General features: G+C 36.9%; 2 protein-coding genes across 2 annotated transcripts; one reads left to right on the top strand and one right to left on the bottom strand.

Annotated features, from left to right (window-relative positions):
• Window positions 1-7,981: 7,981 nt before the first annotated feature.
• LOC122299645 lies at window positions 7,982-11,642 on the bottom strand. The gene is made up of 4 exons (XM_043110040.1): window positions 10,925-11,642; window positions 9,089-10,844; window positions 8,892-8,979; window positions 7,982-8,776 (listed from the first exon to the last, which is right to left on the bottom strand). Exons 1-4 carry the CDS (start codon window positions 11,640-11,642, stop codon window positions 7,982-7,984), a joined length of 3,357 nt encoding a protein of 1,118 aa, XP_042965974.1.
• Window positions 11,643-13,860: 2,218 nt separating this feature from the next.
• LOC122299644 (60S ribosomal protein L14-1-like) lies at window positions 13,861-14,343 on the top strand. The gene has a single exon (XM_043110039.1). The coding sequence runs from the start codon at window positions 13,861-13,863 to the stop codon at window positions 14,242-14,244; it is 384 nt and encodes a 127-aa protein (XP_042965973.1). The 3' UTR covers window positions 14,245-14,343.
• Window positions 14,344-19,416: the final 5,073 nt, after the last annotated feature.

Raw genomic sequence — 19,416 nt, 5'->3', positions numbered from 1 at the left:
ACGGTTGATGATATAAGCCGCAGTGCTAAAAGCATCAACCCAGAAGTAAGCGGGAATGTGAGAATGAAAAAGGAGAGCCAGACCTGTTTTAGTCACATGGCGGTGTTTCTATTTGGTGTGACCATTTTGTGCGGGTGTATAAGGACAAGAGATTTTATGATGGATGCTAGAGGTACTAAGGTGTGCTTTAAAGCAATTGCTAGTGAATTTTGCACCACCGTCACTTTGAAAAAAATTTTATACGAGCAAAATGCTGATTTTCAACAAAATTTTAAAATTGAAGAAAACTATTAAAGAAGTCAGATTTCAATTTCAATGGATAAAGTCAAGTGAAACGAGAATAATCGTCAATAAATAAAGCATAGTATGTGAAACCTGAATTTGACTTTACAGGAGATGGGCCCCATAGATTGCAATGAATAAGATCTAAAACGTTTGAAGATCGATGTTCAGTATTAGAATAGGGCAAATGATGATTCTTTGCAATTTGACATGTACTACATAACGCAGGAGATGGCAGTAAAGAAGTAAGATAAAGCTGTCCTCTTTTATTCAGAAATGAAATAACGGAATGATTCACATGTCCAAGGTGAGCATGCCATAAATCATATGAAGCATGAAGAGATTATTTTTCAGGACAGAAACAAAAGCCGAATTTCTGCAGTCTAGCACCTATAGGCCGACATCCTGTTTACCGATTGCCACCACTCTTCCCGTTTGGCGATTCTGAACAGTGAAAAAATTATTAGTAAATGTAATGGATATTGAAAAGTCAGTCATTAATTTACTAATGGACAAAAGATTTTTAGTGATGCGAGGGACAACCAGAACGTCTAAAAGTTGAAAATCAAGAGAATAGGAAAGTTTACCAGTGTGGGTAATGGGTAGAGACGCACCATTCCCAACAACAACACAATCCTTACCCATATAAGAATTGGACTGGTTCAAGAAGGATTGGGCTAGAGTCAAATGGGCCGAGGCCCTTATGTCTAAAAACCAATATGAGGCCTTATTTCTAAAAATGGAACACTATGCATTTAGGGCTTCGGCGAGTTGAGCTTCAGGGGTATGACCATGGCGGTCATACCATTACCAACACCGGTCCACATAGTGACCCTCCACGCTGCAGATATGGCAGCGCTGGGGTAGTTTGCCAAAGAAGCGTCCCTGTCCTCGTTCGTTGCCGCTAGTTCAAGTCAGTTGATTGTGGGAAGAAGATCTTCGTTGGTTTGACTTTGCTGGGTTGTGATTGGTGGTTGTGAACGCCGCAGGGGATGGTGCAGCAAGCTCCAAAGATTTTTGAAAGAGCTCAAAGCTCTCTACTTTTGGCACAAGATTTGCAAAACAGGGCAAAGGGGTGAGGGCCATTTGGGTTGTGGAGAAGCTTGAGAATTTCGAGCCAAGACCTCGGAGGAACCAGTGCACTTTGTTAGTGCCATCGACGAGTCATCCGATTGCATGGAGTTGTTCATAGAGGGCCTTGAAGATGCGAGCATACTCCGAAACAGATCTGGTGCCTCGTTTCATCAGTTGCAAGTCATCCTTGAGACAGATTTCACAGGCTTTGGAGTGGTGGCTGGAGGTGTTTTCCAAGGCAACCCACACCTCACGTGAAGTGGAGAGTCCCACAACTTCAGCCATGGCCTCCTCTGTAAGGGAGGATAACAGAAGGCTAAGGAGGCATTGATAGGTATGTTTCCATGCCACATGTTTAATGTTTGGTGTCTGAGAATTTTCAAAGGTGAAACGGGGTGGTGTTTCTATAGTTCCATCCACATAGCCGATTAGTTCTTGACTCTCTAAAAGGGGAAGCAATTGGCTTTTCCATAGGAGGTAGTTGGAAGAGGATAGTTTAATAGTAACCATGTGGATGAGGGTATTGAAGAGGAGAAGAGTGGAGGATGATTCGACAGCCATGGAAAGGGAAAGAAGATCGTGAAAGGGACGTCAATCCATATAGGCTCTTGATACCATGAAAGTGTTTGAAAAACTACCACTCTTTTTAGTGGTGAGTCGATTTCATGTATATATATATATATATATGCACAGTTACATATTCGAATATGGAAATTGCAAGTATGGAAAGAATCAATGAAATAAAACTAGAAGCTACAATTGTGGGTCAAAGAGAATGCAAATTGAAAGCCTTGAATTAAGGCTGAGGATCCTTAGCATGATCATCGACAGTTGATCTGTGAAGTAGAACAAGGTTTGAAAAACAAACAATACATTTTTCAAACTTCAATTTGGCTGCTTCTTGTCAGGAGTTATGAACTCATGCAACACACACTCAAAATTCATGTCTACAGAATAGACATCTTACCTCCCAAAAGGACCCATTGAACGATATATATATATATATATATATAATAACAGGGCCATAATTTAAACAAAAGAGGCCAAAACAATTTGTGTATGATTATAAGATTCCGTCTAAATCACTACAAGAAATTGCTCCATTTCCGGCGGGTCCAGTAGCCGGAAAAAACATAAGGTTTCGCCGATATTAGTTATTACCCGCTATTTCTAGTCGCCACCGGATAGCCGCTATTACAGAGCCAAGTAAAACATTTTCCGGCTACTTTTATAATAGCCGGAAATATAACTTATTTCCGACAATAATAATAGCCGCAAATAAATAAAATGTTGTCGCAATAACTTTTTCCAAAATCCATCAAAAATAGCCAAAAATAATTTCCGGCTATATTTTTGAGCCGAAAATATTTATTAGCGTCTAAATTTTTTAAGCCGCAAATACATATTGGCTAGTTTTTTAGTCGCCAAACTAGTTTCTGGCTATATATTTTTAGCCGGAAATAGGTATTTGCAGCTACATTTTATAGCCGCAAATAGTTGCCGCTTGGTTATGTTGGCCACTTTTATTTTCGGCTATATTTTTATCGCCGGAAAAATTTATTTGCGACTAATTTTTAAGCCGGAAATAGTCAAGTTTTGCTGTTGTTTCATTTATTCCGGTGAAATATTGTCGCCGGAAATGTTTGGAAGCAGTCCCGGTTTAATTTGTACATTCATATGTTGTTTTTCCCTGAATATTTGTTTGTTAATAAACAAAGCAAGTTAATAAGTTAAAAAATACTATATATAGAGAAATTCATTTTTGCTTGAAACATCATTCATATAATCTCAAAGTACATATTTAAAGCTTAACCACTGCACTGCCATTGTATTAAGTTTTACATAAAACCATCCAACATATCACAATGTAACAAAAATTTACAAGTGAAGGTTTTTCTATATGGGTTTAGCTAGCTGTTCCATCAATCTTTGACAGCTTATGAAATGTTTTTGCTCTATTTCTTGATATCTTGGTTCAATCCTGTGAGAAACAAGAACAAAAAATAGGTCATGAGCTTTTAGAGATGTCATCAAACACAAGCTAGCTAGCATGCACAACCAGATAGAATGCAAAATGCAATAAATCAAAGTATTCAACAATGTTGTTATTTTTCTCGTACATGTTTTCTATACCAACTATGTGAAGAATTTTCTAATCAGATTTTTTAACAATGTAGCAATAAATTTCCCCATGCATAGTTTTTATAAAAAGGAATGTAACATAGAATGCAGTATATTCTGCTACCTAATTGATTTCAATCATCACATATGTATCACAAGATAATCATGGGTCTCAAAAACGTTCAGTTCCAAATCAGATAGATAGTCATACTGAGTTATTTAATTGGATCTTCGGATCAAGAACCATTATTCAGCTCATAGCATCCCTGAGATAACATGGGATTTAAAAGGTTGGATGCTTCATGTGTTCTTTACTGATTGGTGGTTGCTAGTGCAAGTTTGGCTTGTCTCCTTTTGCATCAAGTGGACATTGAACAATCCCTTCTAAAAAAATGCTTTAACTTGGTCTAAGTTGAATCATCAGTTATGTTTTATATGTTGCAACTATTTGATGCTTCTGACTCGGACAAGAGAATGATTAAAAGCAAAGAAAAGCAAGCAGAAGACTACACTCCTAAGTTTGATATATTTGTTGGTCAACGGCCATGTTTGAACACTGGTCAGTATAAGAGGGCTTCGAGAACTCTTCATTTTTCTTTTGAAGGGTTGGGTTGGGTTGGGTTAGGTGGGTGGGGTTCTCAATTTATCAGGAGAGTTTTTTTTTTAACAATGTAGCAACAAATTTCTCTAGTGCCAGGAAATTCTCCATATAACACTAGGAGTTTTGATCTTTTTATTTCGACAAGTAATGTCATTGATATTAAGAAATTACACATATTTGGCAAACACCATAGTCACGAAAACATCTCCATTTTTCCACATTTAATATCAACATTAATTATAATCGAAAGACAACCTATTCAAGTTTTCACTTGAATTAAACCATATATACAATGAAGACTAAAAGGGAATTATTTATCTGATTTCTAATCTGAAAATGAACATAAATTATTTAATTATCGCATGACTAAAATGGAAAAGTTTAGCTCGAAAACAGCTTGGGTTTGAACCGATTCAGAAGGAGGGAAAATTTTGGAAACAAACTGGTTATTAATCAGCTATATTCTAATATTAGCCGGAAATTAATTCTTAAATACTCATTCAAATTGCAGTGGTTAGCTTGTTGTTGTTCAGAACTAACACCCACACATATAAATAAAACTATATCTAATCCTGTGTAGGGAGACACCATTCTTTATCACCAGAAACTCTGTATGCAAAGCAATCACTTCTCACCTACAGCATCCATCAGTTCTAGAAACTTTACCAACAAAATAGAGAAAAATAAATCTTGGCCAATTAAGCATCTAGCTCTCTTTCAACCAATTAGTGAATGCACGAACAAGTCAATCTTCATAAATCATAGTCAGCTACGTACTAGCACGCTTTAATAAATAGGATATATGTTCCTCTATAAGTAAAGAGGAGTGAGAGAGGGAGAGAAACCTTGGGCTGCCATAATCAAAGAGCTTTCCGGTAGCCCTTATGACAATGAGCGCTATTTCAGCCTCGCAGAGAGTTGAGAGCTCCAGAGCCTTTTTAAATATGCACTTCCTCCTCTCAGAGAAAGTCACTTGCCGTGCTGTGGTGTTGTCGATCCTCTTCATCTGAATTTTCTTTCTCGTCATTTTCCTGGAAACCATCATCCGACGCTTCATTGATAAAACCAAATAGTCAGTCTATAATACTAATCGACAGAATTTTTAAGCTCTTAACAAGGAAATCTGAACAGAAAGATACTAAGTGATACAAAAAAAGGAAGAGATACGAAATAGGCCTCATATATACTTCATAGGTTTCCAGATGGTTTAGGAGAAATCAAAACTGCAGTAGCACCAAAGAGGGATGATTTTCTTTCTTAAACTATTCAATCGAATTCAATCATAACATGCAAATAAGTATGCAATGCTAATCGTTAAGAATTCAAATGTATACATAAAAAAGCCTATGGGTGTAGGACATTACTTACCTTGTTGTAGTAGCTTGACCTGACATCCAATGACCAATAACTTCCATGTGAGCAGTTGGTGGCAACAGAAATGTAAAATGGCATAAGCTACAAAATATCCACAAAACCTAACCTTACACTACCTACCCCACACCATTAGACCCTAAACAAAATATTAACTAAGTAGGAGGCATTTTGTGAAAAGTATATTACTTTCACCTTCATCTCCTAATCAAAATTCACAAAAAATGGTTCATGGCCAAATATTAACTATGCAGGTCCCTGAGTCTCTCTATGAGACTCTCCCTGCGTCTGCCGCTCTGACTCATATCTCTCCATGAACTTGTCGTATTCAACTTGTCTCTCCATTAGCATCATGACATTCGCTCGTAAGTCATCAAGCTGGCCCTTATAATCTGAAGCAGCTTTCTCAAACCTTTCTGCACGTTCAGTTAATTCCGCTATTTGGGCATCAGCTGCTTCTCTAGATGACTCCGGAATAACCATCTCGCTAAGCCCCCTTACATACCCTGATCTTTGGCCCAAAACTTCCTTAAAGATTGTTGCTGCAGCCTCATTAGTCCTCTTCTCCGGCTCCAACTCTGACATCTTTGCAGCCATCTCCAGCTATTAACCATTGGAAAATCACAAATGTTAGTAAGTTGGTTGTAGTTAGACAACACCATATAATAATTTGCACAATTAAACCCATATTAATTTAGCTAGCACTTTAACACTCACATATTTCTCTTCAGCAATGGGAGTCACAAATTTGTTCTTTTTCTTTGACCACCTCACTTCTTTAAAAAAATCTACCAAATTCTCCTCATTCCTAGACTGCCAATACAAGCAAATTAAATTCATTAGACACTTAAACTATATCACACTAAGTTCTCATTGATGTGCATCTTGCATGTCGAGCTTAATTGACTTACCCTCATCTCCATTAGGCATACAAATGACCTTCGTCCAGCCGTGTGATTGTTTTCTTGCTTATCTCTATTACCTTTATTTCGTTCAGACATTCGCTGCACTCACACGAGACATTATATACATGAAAGCAATCACACATGTCAAGCTTAACAAATATCAAACAGTGTTGCAAAAATATTCTGATAAAAGCAACGGTAATTCAATATTTTTGTGACTTCCAACTTACCTTATACTCCTCGCTTGCATATCGAGCGCATAACTTCACCCAGGTGGTTGGTGTCACCAACGGTGGCACATTCGCGAGTGCTTGTTCATTACTCTCGTATTTTTTGTAGGTTTTATGTAAATCATACCGAATATGATTAAACCGCTTCCGAAGTGTCTTCATAACCGTATCACGGTGATTCTTCTTGGTCCAATCGAGGATAAAGTCAGCCTAGGGACAAACATCAAACATATTAATTTGTTATAGAGAATGCTACGAGTTGAATATTTCCAACCTTGGGATTTCAACTACTCTATTTGAAAATGTATGAAATTCCAAATCAAGTTAACCTGAACGCGTGTTACCAATTCTTCCTTCTCATTAGCTGGAACGGCATGCCAGCTAGCATGACTCAAGTCCATATGGTGCTTAACCAACCATGTAACCCTTGTAGTAAAAATTGTAGCATTTTCACAACAAGGTGCAGTCTCACCATCCTTAATTCTCAAAGGTATCTTTCCATGCTTTCGTAACTTCTCAAACTCTGTGCTTTTTGCTGCTCCTCGGCCACGCTTCTGGCTTGGTGGTACTAATGTTTTCAATTGACATGTTAGCATCATATAGATCGTGTAACAATCAAATTAAGCTACCACTAACATACTATGTAAAACAACACCTCAGAAAATTAGAAATATACCATCCGGGTTTGCACTTTGTGAATCAACTGCTGGCATGTCATTGGGTTCTGTGCTCGGGACGCAATCAGGTGGCTCAGTTGAGTCATCTGAGCTTGATAATGCATCATTTTGGGCATTAAGGGCAGGAATGGGTACTGTATCTTGAACTTCATCATTTTGGGCAGTAAGGGCAGGAATGGGTACTGTATCTTGAACTCGGTCATTTCTTTGAGATCTACCTCGGCCTCGGCCACCCCTCACTCCACGTGATCGACCTCTACCTCTTCCAGTGACCGGCATATCCAAGGCGAAGGCAACTAATAGATGTTCCCTGCAATCACACTACGTATATACAGGGGTGTGGGGATTCCTCAGTTGTTGCTTGAACTTAATATACCAATAAACTTTGTCAAAGCTACTGAAAAATAACAAACTATTATATTGTCAAGCACAACACACAAAATAGTTACTAAAGTGATAAAAATCTTCTATGCAACAAAAATACATAAAGGGTGCGAACTCATCCATTCAATGGAATATCTGCTATTCTTGAAGTATCTTTGGCATTCAAACATCAATACAATAAGATATTGTCACGCTGCAATCAACCTGGTTATTTCCTGCATTAGATAAGAAACGATGGAAAAGACGAGAGCATAATTAGTGGCGAAATGAGGATCAAATTGAAGTAAACACAATGGGTTATGTGGAATCACGAGATTATTACCAGCACACAATTCGCTAGTTCATCTCATCCTCCGTTGAGATACTATCTTCTTCTATGCTACCCTCTAGTTCGGCGATGTGATCTGAATTGTCTTCGCTGGTATCGTCATTGATAAAACCTTGCTCAAAGTGGTCCCGATTAGACCTTTGCATTACCAATGTGTCAACATCAACCTGCTCCGGTTCAACATTCGGCCTGTGCATGTCTGTTTGCAGTGGGATGTCATCAGCATGGACACTCACGTAAGCATCACCAGAATTATCCTCTTGGTATGCATCAACGTCACTAGAATCAGATTCATCATCTTCAATAAGGGATGATCGTGGAAGGTCATAGACATTTCTATGTATGACCTTTTGGACTACATACCATTCCCCACGGATGCTGCGATTTTTCAGGTAAAATACCTGTGATGCTTGGGACGCCAAAACAAATGGATCGTCCTTATAAGCTGTCCGCGACATATTCACACTAGTAAGATGTGGTTCCATACGTATCCCTCGTTTGGAATCAGAGATGTCAAACCATTCACATTTGAATAAGTAAACACGACGCCAACCCATGTAGCGGAATTCCAAAATGTCTATTAGTCTACCAAAGAACTCAAGTTTTTCAGATCCTGGTTGTTCACTAATGACCATGACACCAGAGTTTTGGGTGCGACGATGTTCTTCCCCTTTTTTTGTGTGAAATCTTATACCGTTGGTTATGCAACCAGAATAGGACGCACCCCAAGGGTCAGGACCACATGCTAAAGCATATAGATCATCCGAAACTTCTTCGGCATTATCAGCACGCCTAGCTTGAATCTATCACAAGTTCAAATAAGGAATTAAATAAAGTATAAACAATACATGTTCTCGCATTAAACAAACATATGTGGCCAAAGGAAATAAGGCTGAACTTGCAAATGAGTTTGCATACTTGTGACTTGAACCAGTCTGGAAATTTTGCAGCATGCATACTATCGGCATTATTGGGATACTCTTCACTCACTTGCATGTAGTGCTCACTAGACAAAAGCCCATATAACGGTTAATAAGTATATGTAGGGGATGCAACATAAATTAGTATATTGAGAATGGAAAGTTACTAAGTTGGTAACTAGTTTGGTTACTTACTTTAGGTATTCTCCAATCTCTGTGCAGTTATTAAGAACATACCATCTGGCTTTTATGAAAGCATCATCGTCTAATTGGTGACGTGATGCAAAACCCATGGGTCGCACCTTATGTGAAAAAACATCAAGTCCCTCTCGTACACCCTCTTCTCCTTCGTCGACGTTACGTTCAGGAGGATTGAATCTAGTTTCAACATCATGGAGGTACATGGAACAAAAATTCAAGCATTCAACATGGATATAGGCCTCAGCTATTGAACCTTCCGGGTAGGCTTTATTCTTAACATATCTCTTGAATTTTTCGAGATATCTCTCGAAAGGATACATCCACCTATATTGAACTGGCCCTGCAAGCAAGGCCTCACGTGGCAAGTGATATGCTAAGTGCACCATTATGTCGAAAAAGGTAGGCGAAAAAATCATCTCAAGCTTGCAAAGAATAACGACGATATCAGCTTGAAGCCGCTCTAAGACTTCCTTCTTACATGTTCTAGCACACAATTCTTTGAAGAAAGTGCTTAGCTCGAAAAGTGCCAATCGTACATCTTGGCGTAAGTATCCAGAAATTGCAACAGGAAGTAATCTTTGCATGAAAATATGGCAATCATGACTTTTCATCCCTGAGATTTTGTAGTCACTTACACTAACACATCTAGCAATGTTTGAAGCGAAGCCATCCGGAAATTTCACACCGTGCAACCAATTACAAAAACCAGTCCGCTCAGCTCCATACAACGTATAACATGCTTGTGGCATACTAATGCGTTGTCCATCCTGAATAAGGTGTAACTCCTCCCTGATATTGAGAGTGGAAAGGTCACGACGTGCATTAGGATGATCTTTAGTTTTGCCAGAGATATTCATCAAAGTTCCCAAGATGTTGTCACATATGTTCTTCTCAATGTGCATCACATCCAGATTATGTCTAATCTTTATAGTCGACCAATATGGCAATTGAAAGAAGATACTTTTCTCGGTCCAATTGAATTCCTCTGTGGTACGCTTTCTTTTCTTTATGGCTTTGCCAAAATTTGCATTAGGAATACTTTGGAGTTGAATGAGTATATCTTCTCCTGAATACATTGTAGGTGGGTCACGATGCTCTGCACTGCCATTAAAAATAGTCTTTTTCTTTCTCCAGATGTGGCCCGGTGGCAACCATCGGCGATGACCCATGTAACAATGCTTTCGGCTATATGGCAACCACATCGAATCTGTTTCTTCCTTGCATGATGGACATGCCATCTTCCCCTTAGTACTCCACCCAGAGAGGTTTCCATAAGCAGGGAAGTCGTTGATTGTCCATAGCAATGCTGCATGCAATTTGAAAGTCTCTTTGGCCTTTGCATCGTATGTATCAACACCATTATCCCATAGATCAATCAATTCCTCTATCAAAGGCTGAAGATAAACATTGATTTCATTTCCTGGTGATCTTGGTCCAGGAATCAAGAGTGAAGTGATAAAAAATGGATCCTTCATGCACAACCACGGAGGTAAGTTGTAAGGGACAAGAATCACTGGCCATACGCTATAAGGCTTAGCCAAATTATTAAATGGGTTGAAACCATCGCTAGCTAAACCAAGCCTGACATTTCTTGGATCTTCTGCGAACCAAGCATGCTCTTGATCAAATGTCATCCACACCTCAGAGTCAGCAGGATGACTTAGAAACTCTTGCTGAATGACACGCTGATCCTTGTGCCACCGCATATCAACTGATTTTTTTGTGACATAAACAATCTCTGCAACCTTGGCTTCAACGGAAAGTGTCTTAAAACCTTTTGAGGAATTCGCCTCTTCTTAGTGTTGCTGAATTTCCACCTTGAAAGTTTACATTTCGGGCACTCATCTTTATCCACATTTTCCCTCCAATAAAGTATGCAGTCATTCGGACACACATGTATCTTGGTGTAAGTAAAGCCCAGCCCTCTTTCCAAGTTACGTGATTCTTGATATGAATTTGGCAAAAGGGAATTGGGAAAAGCTGACTTCAACAAGTGTAAAAGCATGTCGAACGACTTTACACTCCAACCACCAAGTGTTTTAATGTGCAACAACTTGACAGTGAATGATAGTTTAGAATACTTTGTACAACCTTCATAAAGAGGACGCCGGGAATCAGCCAACAGCTGGTCAAAAGTCCGATCAGAAAAGGTATCGACCGATGTGGAACCCGTAGCATGGAATGAATCGCTTATGGGAACATCAGGAAATCCCCCAGCCCGAATATCTCGTAACATAACATCAACGTCATCAATGAAGTCATCCTCTTCATCAGGATCATGTACATTATCATCATCATCACTTATGATTAAATCTTCTTGTTCACCATGAAAAATCCATGTCGTGTAATTCTTGTCAATACCTTTAATAAACAAGTGTCTCTCTACCTGGGTTATTGGTAGGAAGTAATTATTTGAACATCTAACACATGGGCAACGAATTTCCTCACCCTCAGCTAAAGTTTGGGCCAAGGTAAGGAACTCCTTCACTCCTTCAGCATATTCCCTAGATCCAAATCTATCAGTGATTTGCATCCAACTCTTGTCCATCTAGAAATAAGTAGAGGTGCAAGAGTTGTTTAATAAGGAATGACCACATGCACAATGCCACGTAAATCATAGGTTAAGTCAGTTTGTAAGAACAATAAAAAAAAAAATGTGGGAAGAGAAAAAAATGTGGAAACATATTACTGAGAAAGGGAAATAAAATATTAATCTGAATATATAGTAAGTAGGATATATGTGCATACAAAAAATCGTTATAAATGGGTTTTCGTTGCATGAATATATAGTCAAGATTCAATTAATTTATCTAGTGCCAGCAGTCACAACAAACATATGAATATCAGAAGACTAAATGAAAGAGCATTAAATTTTCAGAGAGGATGCCCAAATGATTTACAAAGAAAAATTTAGAAGAAGATTATATAAATTCAAAGCAAAAAATTAGGGATAATCAGAACAAAATCAAGAGTGTATTAAAGGAGAGCAAAATCAAGTGTATAATCAAGGATATAAGAAATGGAAGATGTTTGAAGAGACTAAAGACTTCCACAAGCAGGAAAAAAAGAAAAGGATCTGAACCAAATGCAAAAATAATATCTAGATAAAAGGCTTAAAAGCTAAACACATTTTTAAACACTAGGTTGAAAAACTATAAGCTGCTACCCATTCAGTAGAATTAGGGGAATTTGCCCATCTGTCCAACTTATGATCTTTTACATATAGCTCAATTATATAAAGCTACTCACCCCACCAATGTCGATGAGTACTAAAAACAGGACACCCAAAGTAATTCAGCCTTTTGACCTACTGCATGGTTAAAAGCCTAGCTACACAGGAACAAGTAGCTATCTATTAGCTATTAATAATTACGAGAGATGTCTAATTAATTAATCATACTTTTTCTCATTTCTTGTATTATATTCAACATATATTCCTGATCAGTTTCTGCATATACGAAGTTGGAAACAACCAAGATAGATCATAGCCAGCTATTCTTGCAAAATGAAAGTTATAGAGGCATTTATATATATAAATATATATATATATATATAAATATTGTCCTAGCACGCTTACCTTGGATTAATACAAGTACTTAATTGGTCTAACACATATTTTAGAATATTATTATTAAATAATTACGTGCAGGCAGCTTCTGAAACTTGAAAGATTTAGTACTTGTACGTATAGAACTCTTCAACCTATTTGAACTTTAATTTCTAATTTATATTTACTTGGGGTTTGAAATATTTAATTAATCGCTTGAAATTTCACAATGTTATCCCTTGATCATCAAGCGGCCACTGTGTAAATTTGAGTGAAAGTTAGTCAAATATGTACATATATAGCCAAAAATGGTTCAAACAAGGATGCATGCAGTACTACTTACGTGTGTCATAATTAAACTATCTATAGTTAGTTAGTTATATATAGATATAACAGATTATGATAGAACTAATTATGAAGTTCATTGTGAAGAGGAACTAATTATGATAGAAGAAGCACCTCAAAAAGTGTGATTTTCCAGTATGGACGATGTTAGGATGTTCTCTAAATATGCCCCTCAACCCCATCTGATCTAGTGTATTTTCATAAGTTAATATGAAAAAATATTCACACAAATTCACTAGTTTGTACTCTCCTAAACCAGGCCAACTGGACGAACGGTTGTAGTTTGCAACTTTGCACTGTTTGGGCAAGTATGTTGTACACTTTGAAAAACAAAAACATATATATATATAGATTAATACAGAAGTTATTTTCGACAAGTATTGGTAGATTATTGTAGGTCTGTCCAGTTTTTTTTTTTTTTTTTTGTTCACATCTTCCTTTGTACCTTGACTAGAAAATAATAGTTTCTAGTCGTCGTGTTTGTATATCTATATTTGAAGTAGCATGCTTCCAGTTTCCTTGCTCTACATTAATATATTATTAGTCTATAGGACTATATTCATAGTAAGTTGAATTTAAGTATATATTATCATTAATTATATTAATTGATGACACATATTTTAAATACAACCAGCAAATGTATGAGGATCCAGGGGATTAGAGTATGTGTAGAAATTAAAAATATTCACAGATCCTTTATCATTGAATAAGCCAAAAGCCAAAATCACGAGAGGTACATTTTGAAATCACGAGAGGTACATTTCAAGAGATCAATGGGTGTCATTTTGGCCTTGTTGTCAACTTCAGCACCACATTTAATTAATTCCCTCCATGGGTTTTATAAGAGGGCTTTTTGCTTTCCCTGCTGGGTGAAATGATCGGGAGGGTCGCCCTCGTCAACTACGGCGAAGACTATGGCAAACTCGTTGTCATCGTCGATGTAATCGACCAAAACCGAGCTCTTGTGGATGCCCCTGATATGGAAAGATCCCAAATGAATTTCAAGAGGCTCTCTCTCACTAACCTTAAAATTGACATTAAGAGGGTTCCTAAGAAGAAGGAATTGCTTGATGCTATGGAGAAAGCTGATGGTAAGAAGAAGTGGGAGAATAGTTCCTGGGGCAGAAAGTTAATTGTTCAGAAGAGAAGGGCTTCTCTAATTGACTTTGATAGTTTCAAACTTATGTTGGCAAAGATTAAGAGGGCTGGACTGGTAAGGCAAGAGCTCGCAAAACTGAAAAAGGAGAATGCTTCCTAAGCATAGTTTTTATATCTGTTTCACAATTTTGTTATGAATTTTCTGCTGTTGTATGTTTGGATGGTGAGATTGTTTCAATGAAATCAGAGTTTCAGAGCAGCTTGAGTTTTTATATATTTCCGACAAGACTTAATTGATAGTCTGTTTTAAAATTGACATTAAAAGGGTTCCTAAGAAGAAGGAATTGCTTGATGCTATGGAGAAAGCTGATGGTAAGAAGAAGTGGGAGAATAGTTCCTAGGGCAGAAAGTTAATTGTTCAGAAGAGAAGGGCTTCTCTAACTGACTTTGATAGTTTCAAACTTATGTTGGCAAAGATTAAGAGGGCTGGACTGGTAAGGCAAGAGCTCGCAAAACTGAAAAAGGAGAATGCTTCCTAAGCATAGTTTTTATATCTGTTTCCCAATTTTGTTATGAATTTTCTGCTGTTGTATGTTTGGATGGTGAGATTGTTTCAATAAAATCAGAGTTTCAGAGCAGCTTGAGTTTTTATATATTTCCGACAAGACTTAATTGATAGTCTGTTTTATTGGTAGACCTTTTCTTATCTGGATGTTCATGTTACTCAATATTTTAATCTTAGTGTGGGTATTCATCCTCTTTTCTTTAAAAAAAAAAACAAAACAAAAAATCTGTTAGTAATGGAATAATATGTTGGTGAGTGTTTCAAATCAAATCAAGTTATATGTGAAGAATCAATTGGTTTGGTATTTTGAGGAATAAAGCAACTGATGTTAAGAGGTATAACTACTGGACAAGTAAACTACATTCCTTCAATTCTCAATGTGTCCATGATATCAAGACTAGGCGCAATCCAATCCAACCCAAGTCAAGTTTAAACCTCAACTAATGAAAAACCCAATGCACACCCAACCCAACCCAACTGAGCCAAATTCAGGCTAATAATCACAAATTTTTGTATCTCTGCCCGTAGGAATCCAAGGTGATGTCTTTAGCCCAGACTTTCTACAGATCCCATCATGGACTAAAACAACCCTAATATATTTACTGATCCGAGTAGAGTGCCCCTGATACAGTTTCAATGTTGGGCTTAAATGCTTTTGTTATATATTGGAACGAATTAAAATACCCATACAACAAATAAAATTAGAGAGAAACACTCATTATTAAAAGCAAACCATCCAACTAGAAATCTTTAGAACCATTGACAACCAAATATCTTCACAACCATAAAGCAACCGAAAGGGAGGAAGAGATACAACACCGTGGGTCTCAGTTTATTTACCATTTTTCCCCCTTTTATAAGCAAACTAGACAATCCATATGGCTAAATAACGAGAGGTATATTTTAAAATCAAAGACTAAAACGTAAAACAACTAAACTAGATACATCTATCAACCCCAAAATTTCAATCGATACGACCGATTGATTCGGGTGTTTAGAAACAAATGAGTTACAGAGAGAGAGAGAGAGAGCGAGAGAAACTGATGGAGCATAAAAGAAACTCACCGGCGGGAAGACGGTGGCGAGACGACGGCGAGAATGCGGTGGCGAGACGACGACGAGAAGACGGTTCGGCTACCAGTGAACCAAAACCCCCGTGCAGACAGAAAGAGAGAGAGAGAGAGAGAAAGAGAGGGAAAATGGGTCCGCGTGGAAAAATAAGAGGCGGGAGGAGTAAGTGTAGAAAATTTATTAAGGCGCCTATTAAGTCGCCTTAATAATACAAAAAGTCGCTGTAACAAAAATTTTTTAACGGCGGAAACTTTGTTATGACAATTTTGTTTTACAGAACGGGTTATTTGCGGCTATATTTTTTCCGGCTGTTTTTTTAGCCGCAAAAAAGGACTTTTTGCGGCTACTTTTATTATTGACTCAAAAGATTTACCAAAATTTAAAAATCGGCTTTTTGCGACCATAATTATATCGCCGGAAATAAAAATAGCCGCAAAAAGTCCTTTTTCTTGTAGTGAATTAAGATGTTGAAGTGTATTTTTTGCTCCAGTGCAGGTGTTCACCCCAGTAGAGTAGCGACTTTTGCAGAGAAGATCAGTGTTCTCTTGAGACTTCTATATCTTCAACTCGGTACTCTTGACGAACACGATCGCTCAGAGACTTGGAGCACAGAAAGGAGATAGAGTTGAGTCTCATCGGGCGTGTGCAAAAAAAAAAAAAACGTAAAAACTTTACAGTCTTAATTGGAGAGAGAGAGAGAGAGAGAGAGAGGAGTTGCAGAGACAGGGTGAGGGCCCGGGGAGGGAGAGAGAGGAGGAGAAAGAGAATAACAATTAGAGAATCTAGTGCAAGTGAGTGTAAATTAAAATTTGCTACACATCCTAAATGGCATGATTTTATTGGATGGTGTTAAAATTGGGTTACCATCCATCCGACTGGGAGCTTTCCCCGTAATGGCCGGTTGGTCAATATTCAAAAGCTTGCAAAGATATTCACCAATAGGACTCTTTGTGGCGGGGCGGACCCATGTTGGGCTGAAGGGGGCATGATTTTTGGAATTTTCAAAACCTACCCTATCCCCCCACCCTTAAAAAAAAAACAAGAAGTTATTTTCTAAAATTTTAACATACCTACTTTCTATATATTATCTATTTTTAAGGATGTAGGCTCACTAATATTAATTTAAACAAAATTTAGGTGAAATAATAAATTTATTAAAATAGATTTTAAAATTTTTTATTATACATTATTAGGCTTCTTAGTGTGAATCTAAAATGAAAATACAAGAAAAAACATTTAAGGTTGATGATCTATATGAAAAATAATTTAGACATTTTATCATCTCTATTTCATTGAGCAAGAAAATTTTTTATTTAAGATCTTAATTATATTATTATATGTTTAATGTGACATGAAAATATCTAAATTTTACATGAAACTTAATAAATTAGATTACATACTAGAATGTAAAATTGCATTCTAAAAGATTACTTGGTAGAGTTTATGAAAAAAATAAATTCTAAATTTTTCATTACAAAAATAATAATGGATGAATATTATTTCATGAAATATTATTATCATAAATCTGAAACGTATATTAAATAGTGTTTTAGAATTTTATTTTTTCACGTACGTAGCAGGTTATCGTGATCTAATTTTATATATAGTTATATTTTCTAAATTTTTAATCTTTTTTTTAATAAATATATCACACGATATAAAAGCTAACAAAAATTGCTAGTTCCGCCGCTTAGAGCATCCGCATCGGCTTATTCAAAGCACTTTTTATCTTTAAATTTGAAGGATTTTATCCATAAATGTTCTACATCGGATTAATCATGCGCTTTTTATATAAGTTATGAGGTACGGTAACTTCATATTTTTTTTCAAAGATAAAAAGTTCTGTATCAAGTCTAAATGTATTGTATATTAATTTTGGATGCCTCTCTCCTGCGTTTTTTCATTTCTCTTCTCTCCCGCATCTCATCCCTTCTCTACTTCTTCACTCTTTCTCTGCCGCGTCTCATCCTTTCTCCTCTTCTTCTTCTAGTTTTTTTTTCTTCTTTCTCTTCTTCTTCCCTCTCTCGCGTCTCTTCCTTCTTTCTCTTCTTCTAGTTTTTTTTCCTCTTCTTTCTCTTCTTCTTCCCTCTTTGTCTCCCACAGCTCTGCTTCTTCCATTTTCACTTCCTTCTCTCTACCACGGCACCGCGACAACTTCTCTCCAACACTGAGTTTCAACAACACGATAAAATCCTAAACCTAGTTTTGATTGTACTCTTGATTTTGTTGTTTGGGTTTGATTTTATTGATGTTGTTTGGATTTGTTTGGTGACGATTTACTCTGGTTTTAAGGACTAAGTATACTCTTTCCTAATTTACTCTGATTTGTTGATGACAATTTACCCTTTAAGATCGGCAAGACCCAAGGTGTATAAATTCGATTTTTGCACAATCCCTGACCAAGACAATGGATTTTATTGCACACACATCTGTCCTTGCTTCCTCTTCATCGTCTTTGTTTGTGAATTTCTTTGAGGCTTACGGCTTATCTTTTGCTTGTACAACCTGTGATTTGGCTTTAGATTCTTGATCCTGTTTTGTTTTCTGATGTGGGTCTTGCAAAAGACTCAATTTTTGGTTTACTTGGCATACGTATTTTCATTGCCATGACAAAAGACTCAAAATGTTTTTTCACATTTTGGATTTTAAATGTTGAACTTTAAAAACCAAATTCCGAATTTATTGAAGACAAAAATGAGCTTTATGAGGAAGATGATTGGAGGATTACATGATAATCTTCTTTTGTCGTATTTTGTTGCTAATTGAATACAACAGATTTAGCATACTCTTAGTGGTTTTGTTTTTCAAGTATATTTCTGAAAATTCTATGCTCACAATAATCAGCAATAAAACACCTTCGTGTTCAACATACATCTATGTTCAACATACATTTCTGAGAGAATTAAGACATGAAAACATCTTTGTATACATCTTTTGTTGCTGAGGGGTTTGGAAATTTCTTTTTGTCTTTTATCTATGTTCAACATACATCTAGAACTATGTACTATCTTATACGTTACCTTCCAAGAATTAAGTATGAGATTTTGTATGAGAATTAAGTATGAGACTTTGTATGAGAATTAAGTATGTTTAGCATCCATCTAGAACTATGTACTCTTATACGTTACCTTCCAAGAATGAAGTATGAGACTTTATGTACTGAGCATATTGGAATTATGAATTAAGGATGGACACCACATTTGATGAAGATCTATTCTTTACCACTCTATTGCAAAGTGGTGAATTAGGAATATCCAGTACCCTAATGACTAGCAACCATGATAATGTTGGATTCCAAGCAACACAATTGGCAGGTGAAGAAAGGCCACCTAGTAAGAAAACACAATGAGGTGTGTCTTTCACCGTAGAGAAGGGCAATCTCCTCGTGTCGGCTTGGCTCAATATTAGCATGGATGTTATCTGGGGGACAGATAAAAAATATTCACAAATGTGGGAGGGAATTAGTAATTATTACAATAAGTATAAAAAACCTAGCATGGCAAATCGTTTTGGGGGTCATTGACTAATCGATGGTCGGTGATCCAAAAATGAACAAATAAGTTTTGTGCTGCTGTGGCCCAAGTAGAATCATTGCATCCAAACAGTGTGACAAAGTAGGACAAGGTTTGAGTTTCTAACTACATTTGGTTCTGAATTTTTTTACTGAAATTCTATTATCACATTCTCACTATATTC

Source organism: Carya illinoinensis, chromosome 16 (genome assembly GCF_018687715.1).
Source record: "Carya illinoinensis cultivar Pawnee chromosome 16, C.illinoinensisPawnee_v1, whole genome shotgun sequence".
Classification (NCBI taxonomy): domain Eukaryota; kingdom Viridiplantae; phylum Streptophyta; class Magnoliopsida; order Fagales; family Juglandaceae; genus Carya; species Carya illinoinensis.
Note: the sequence above shows the minus strand (reverse complement) of the source record. Positions and strands in the feature narration are given on the sequence as shown.

Excerpts from the sequence above, each read along its gene's own strand:
- LOC122299645 (XM_043110040.1), bottom strand. The coding sequence starts at position 11,642 with ATGGACAAGAGTTGGATGCAAATCACTGATAGATTTGGATCTAGGGAA. Across the intron at positions 10,845-10,924 it reads TAAAGATGAGTGCCCGAAAT|CCAAGGTTGCAGAGATTGTT; the intron begins GTAAACTTTCAA and ends TTTCCGTTGAAG. Across the intron at positions 8,777-8,891 it reads CAGACTGGTTCAAGTCACAA|ATTCAAGCTAGGCGTGCTGA; the intron begins GTATGCAAACTC and ends AACTTGTGATAG.
- LOC122299644 (XM_043110039.1), top strand. The coding sequence starts at position 13,861 with ATGATCGGGAGGGTCGCCCTCGTCAACTACGGCGAAGACTATGGCAAA.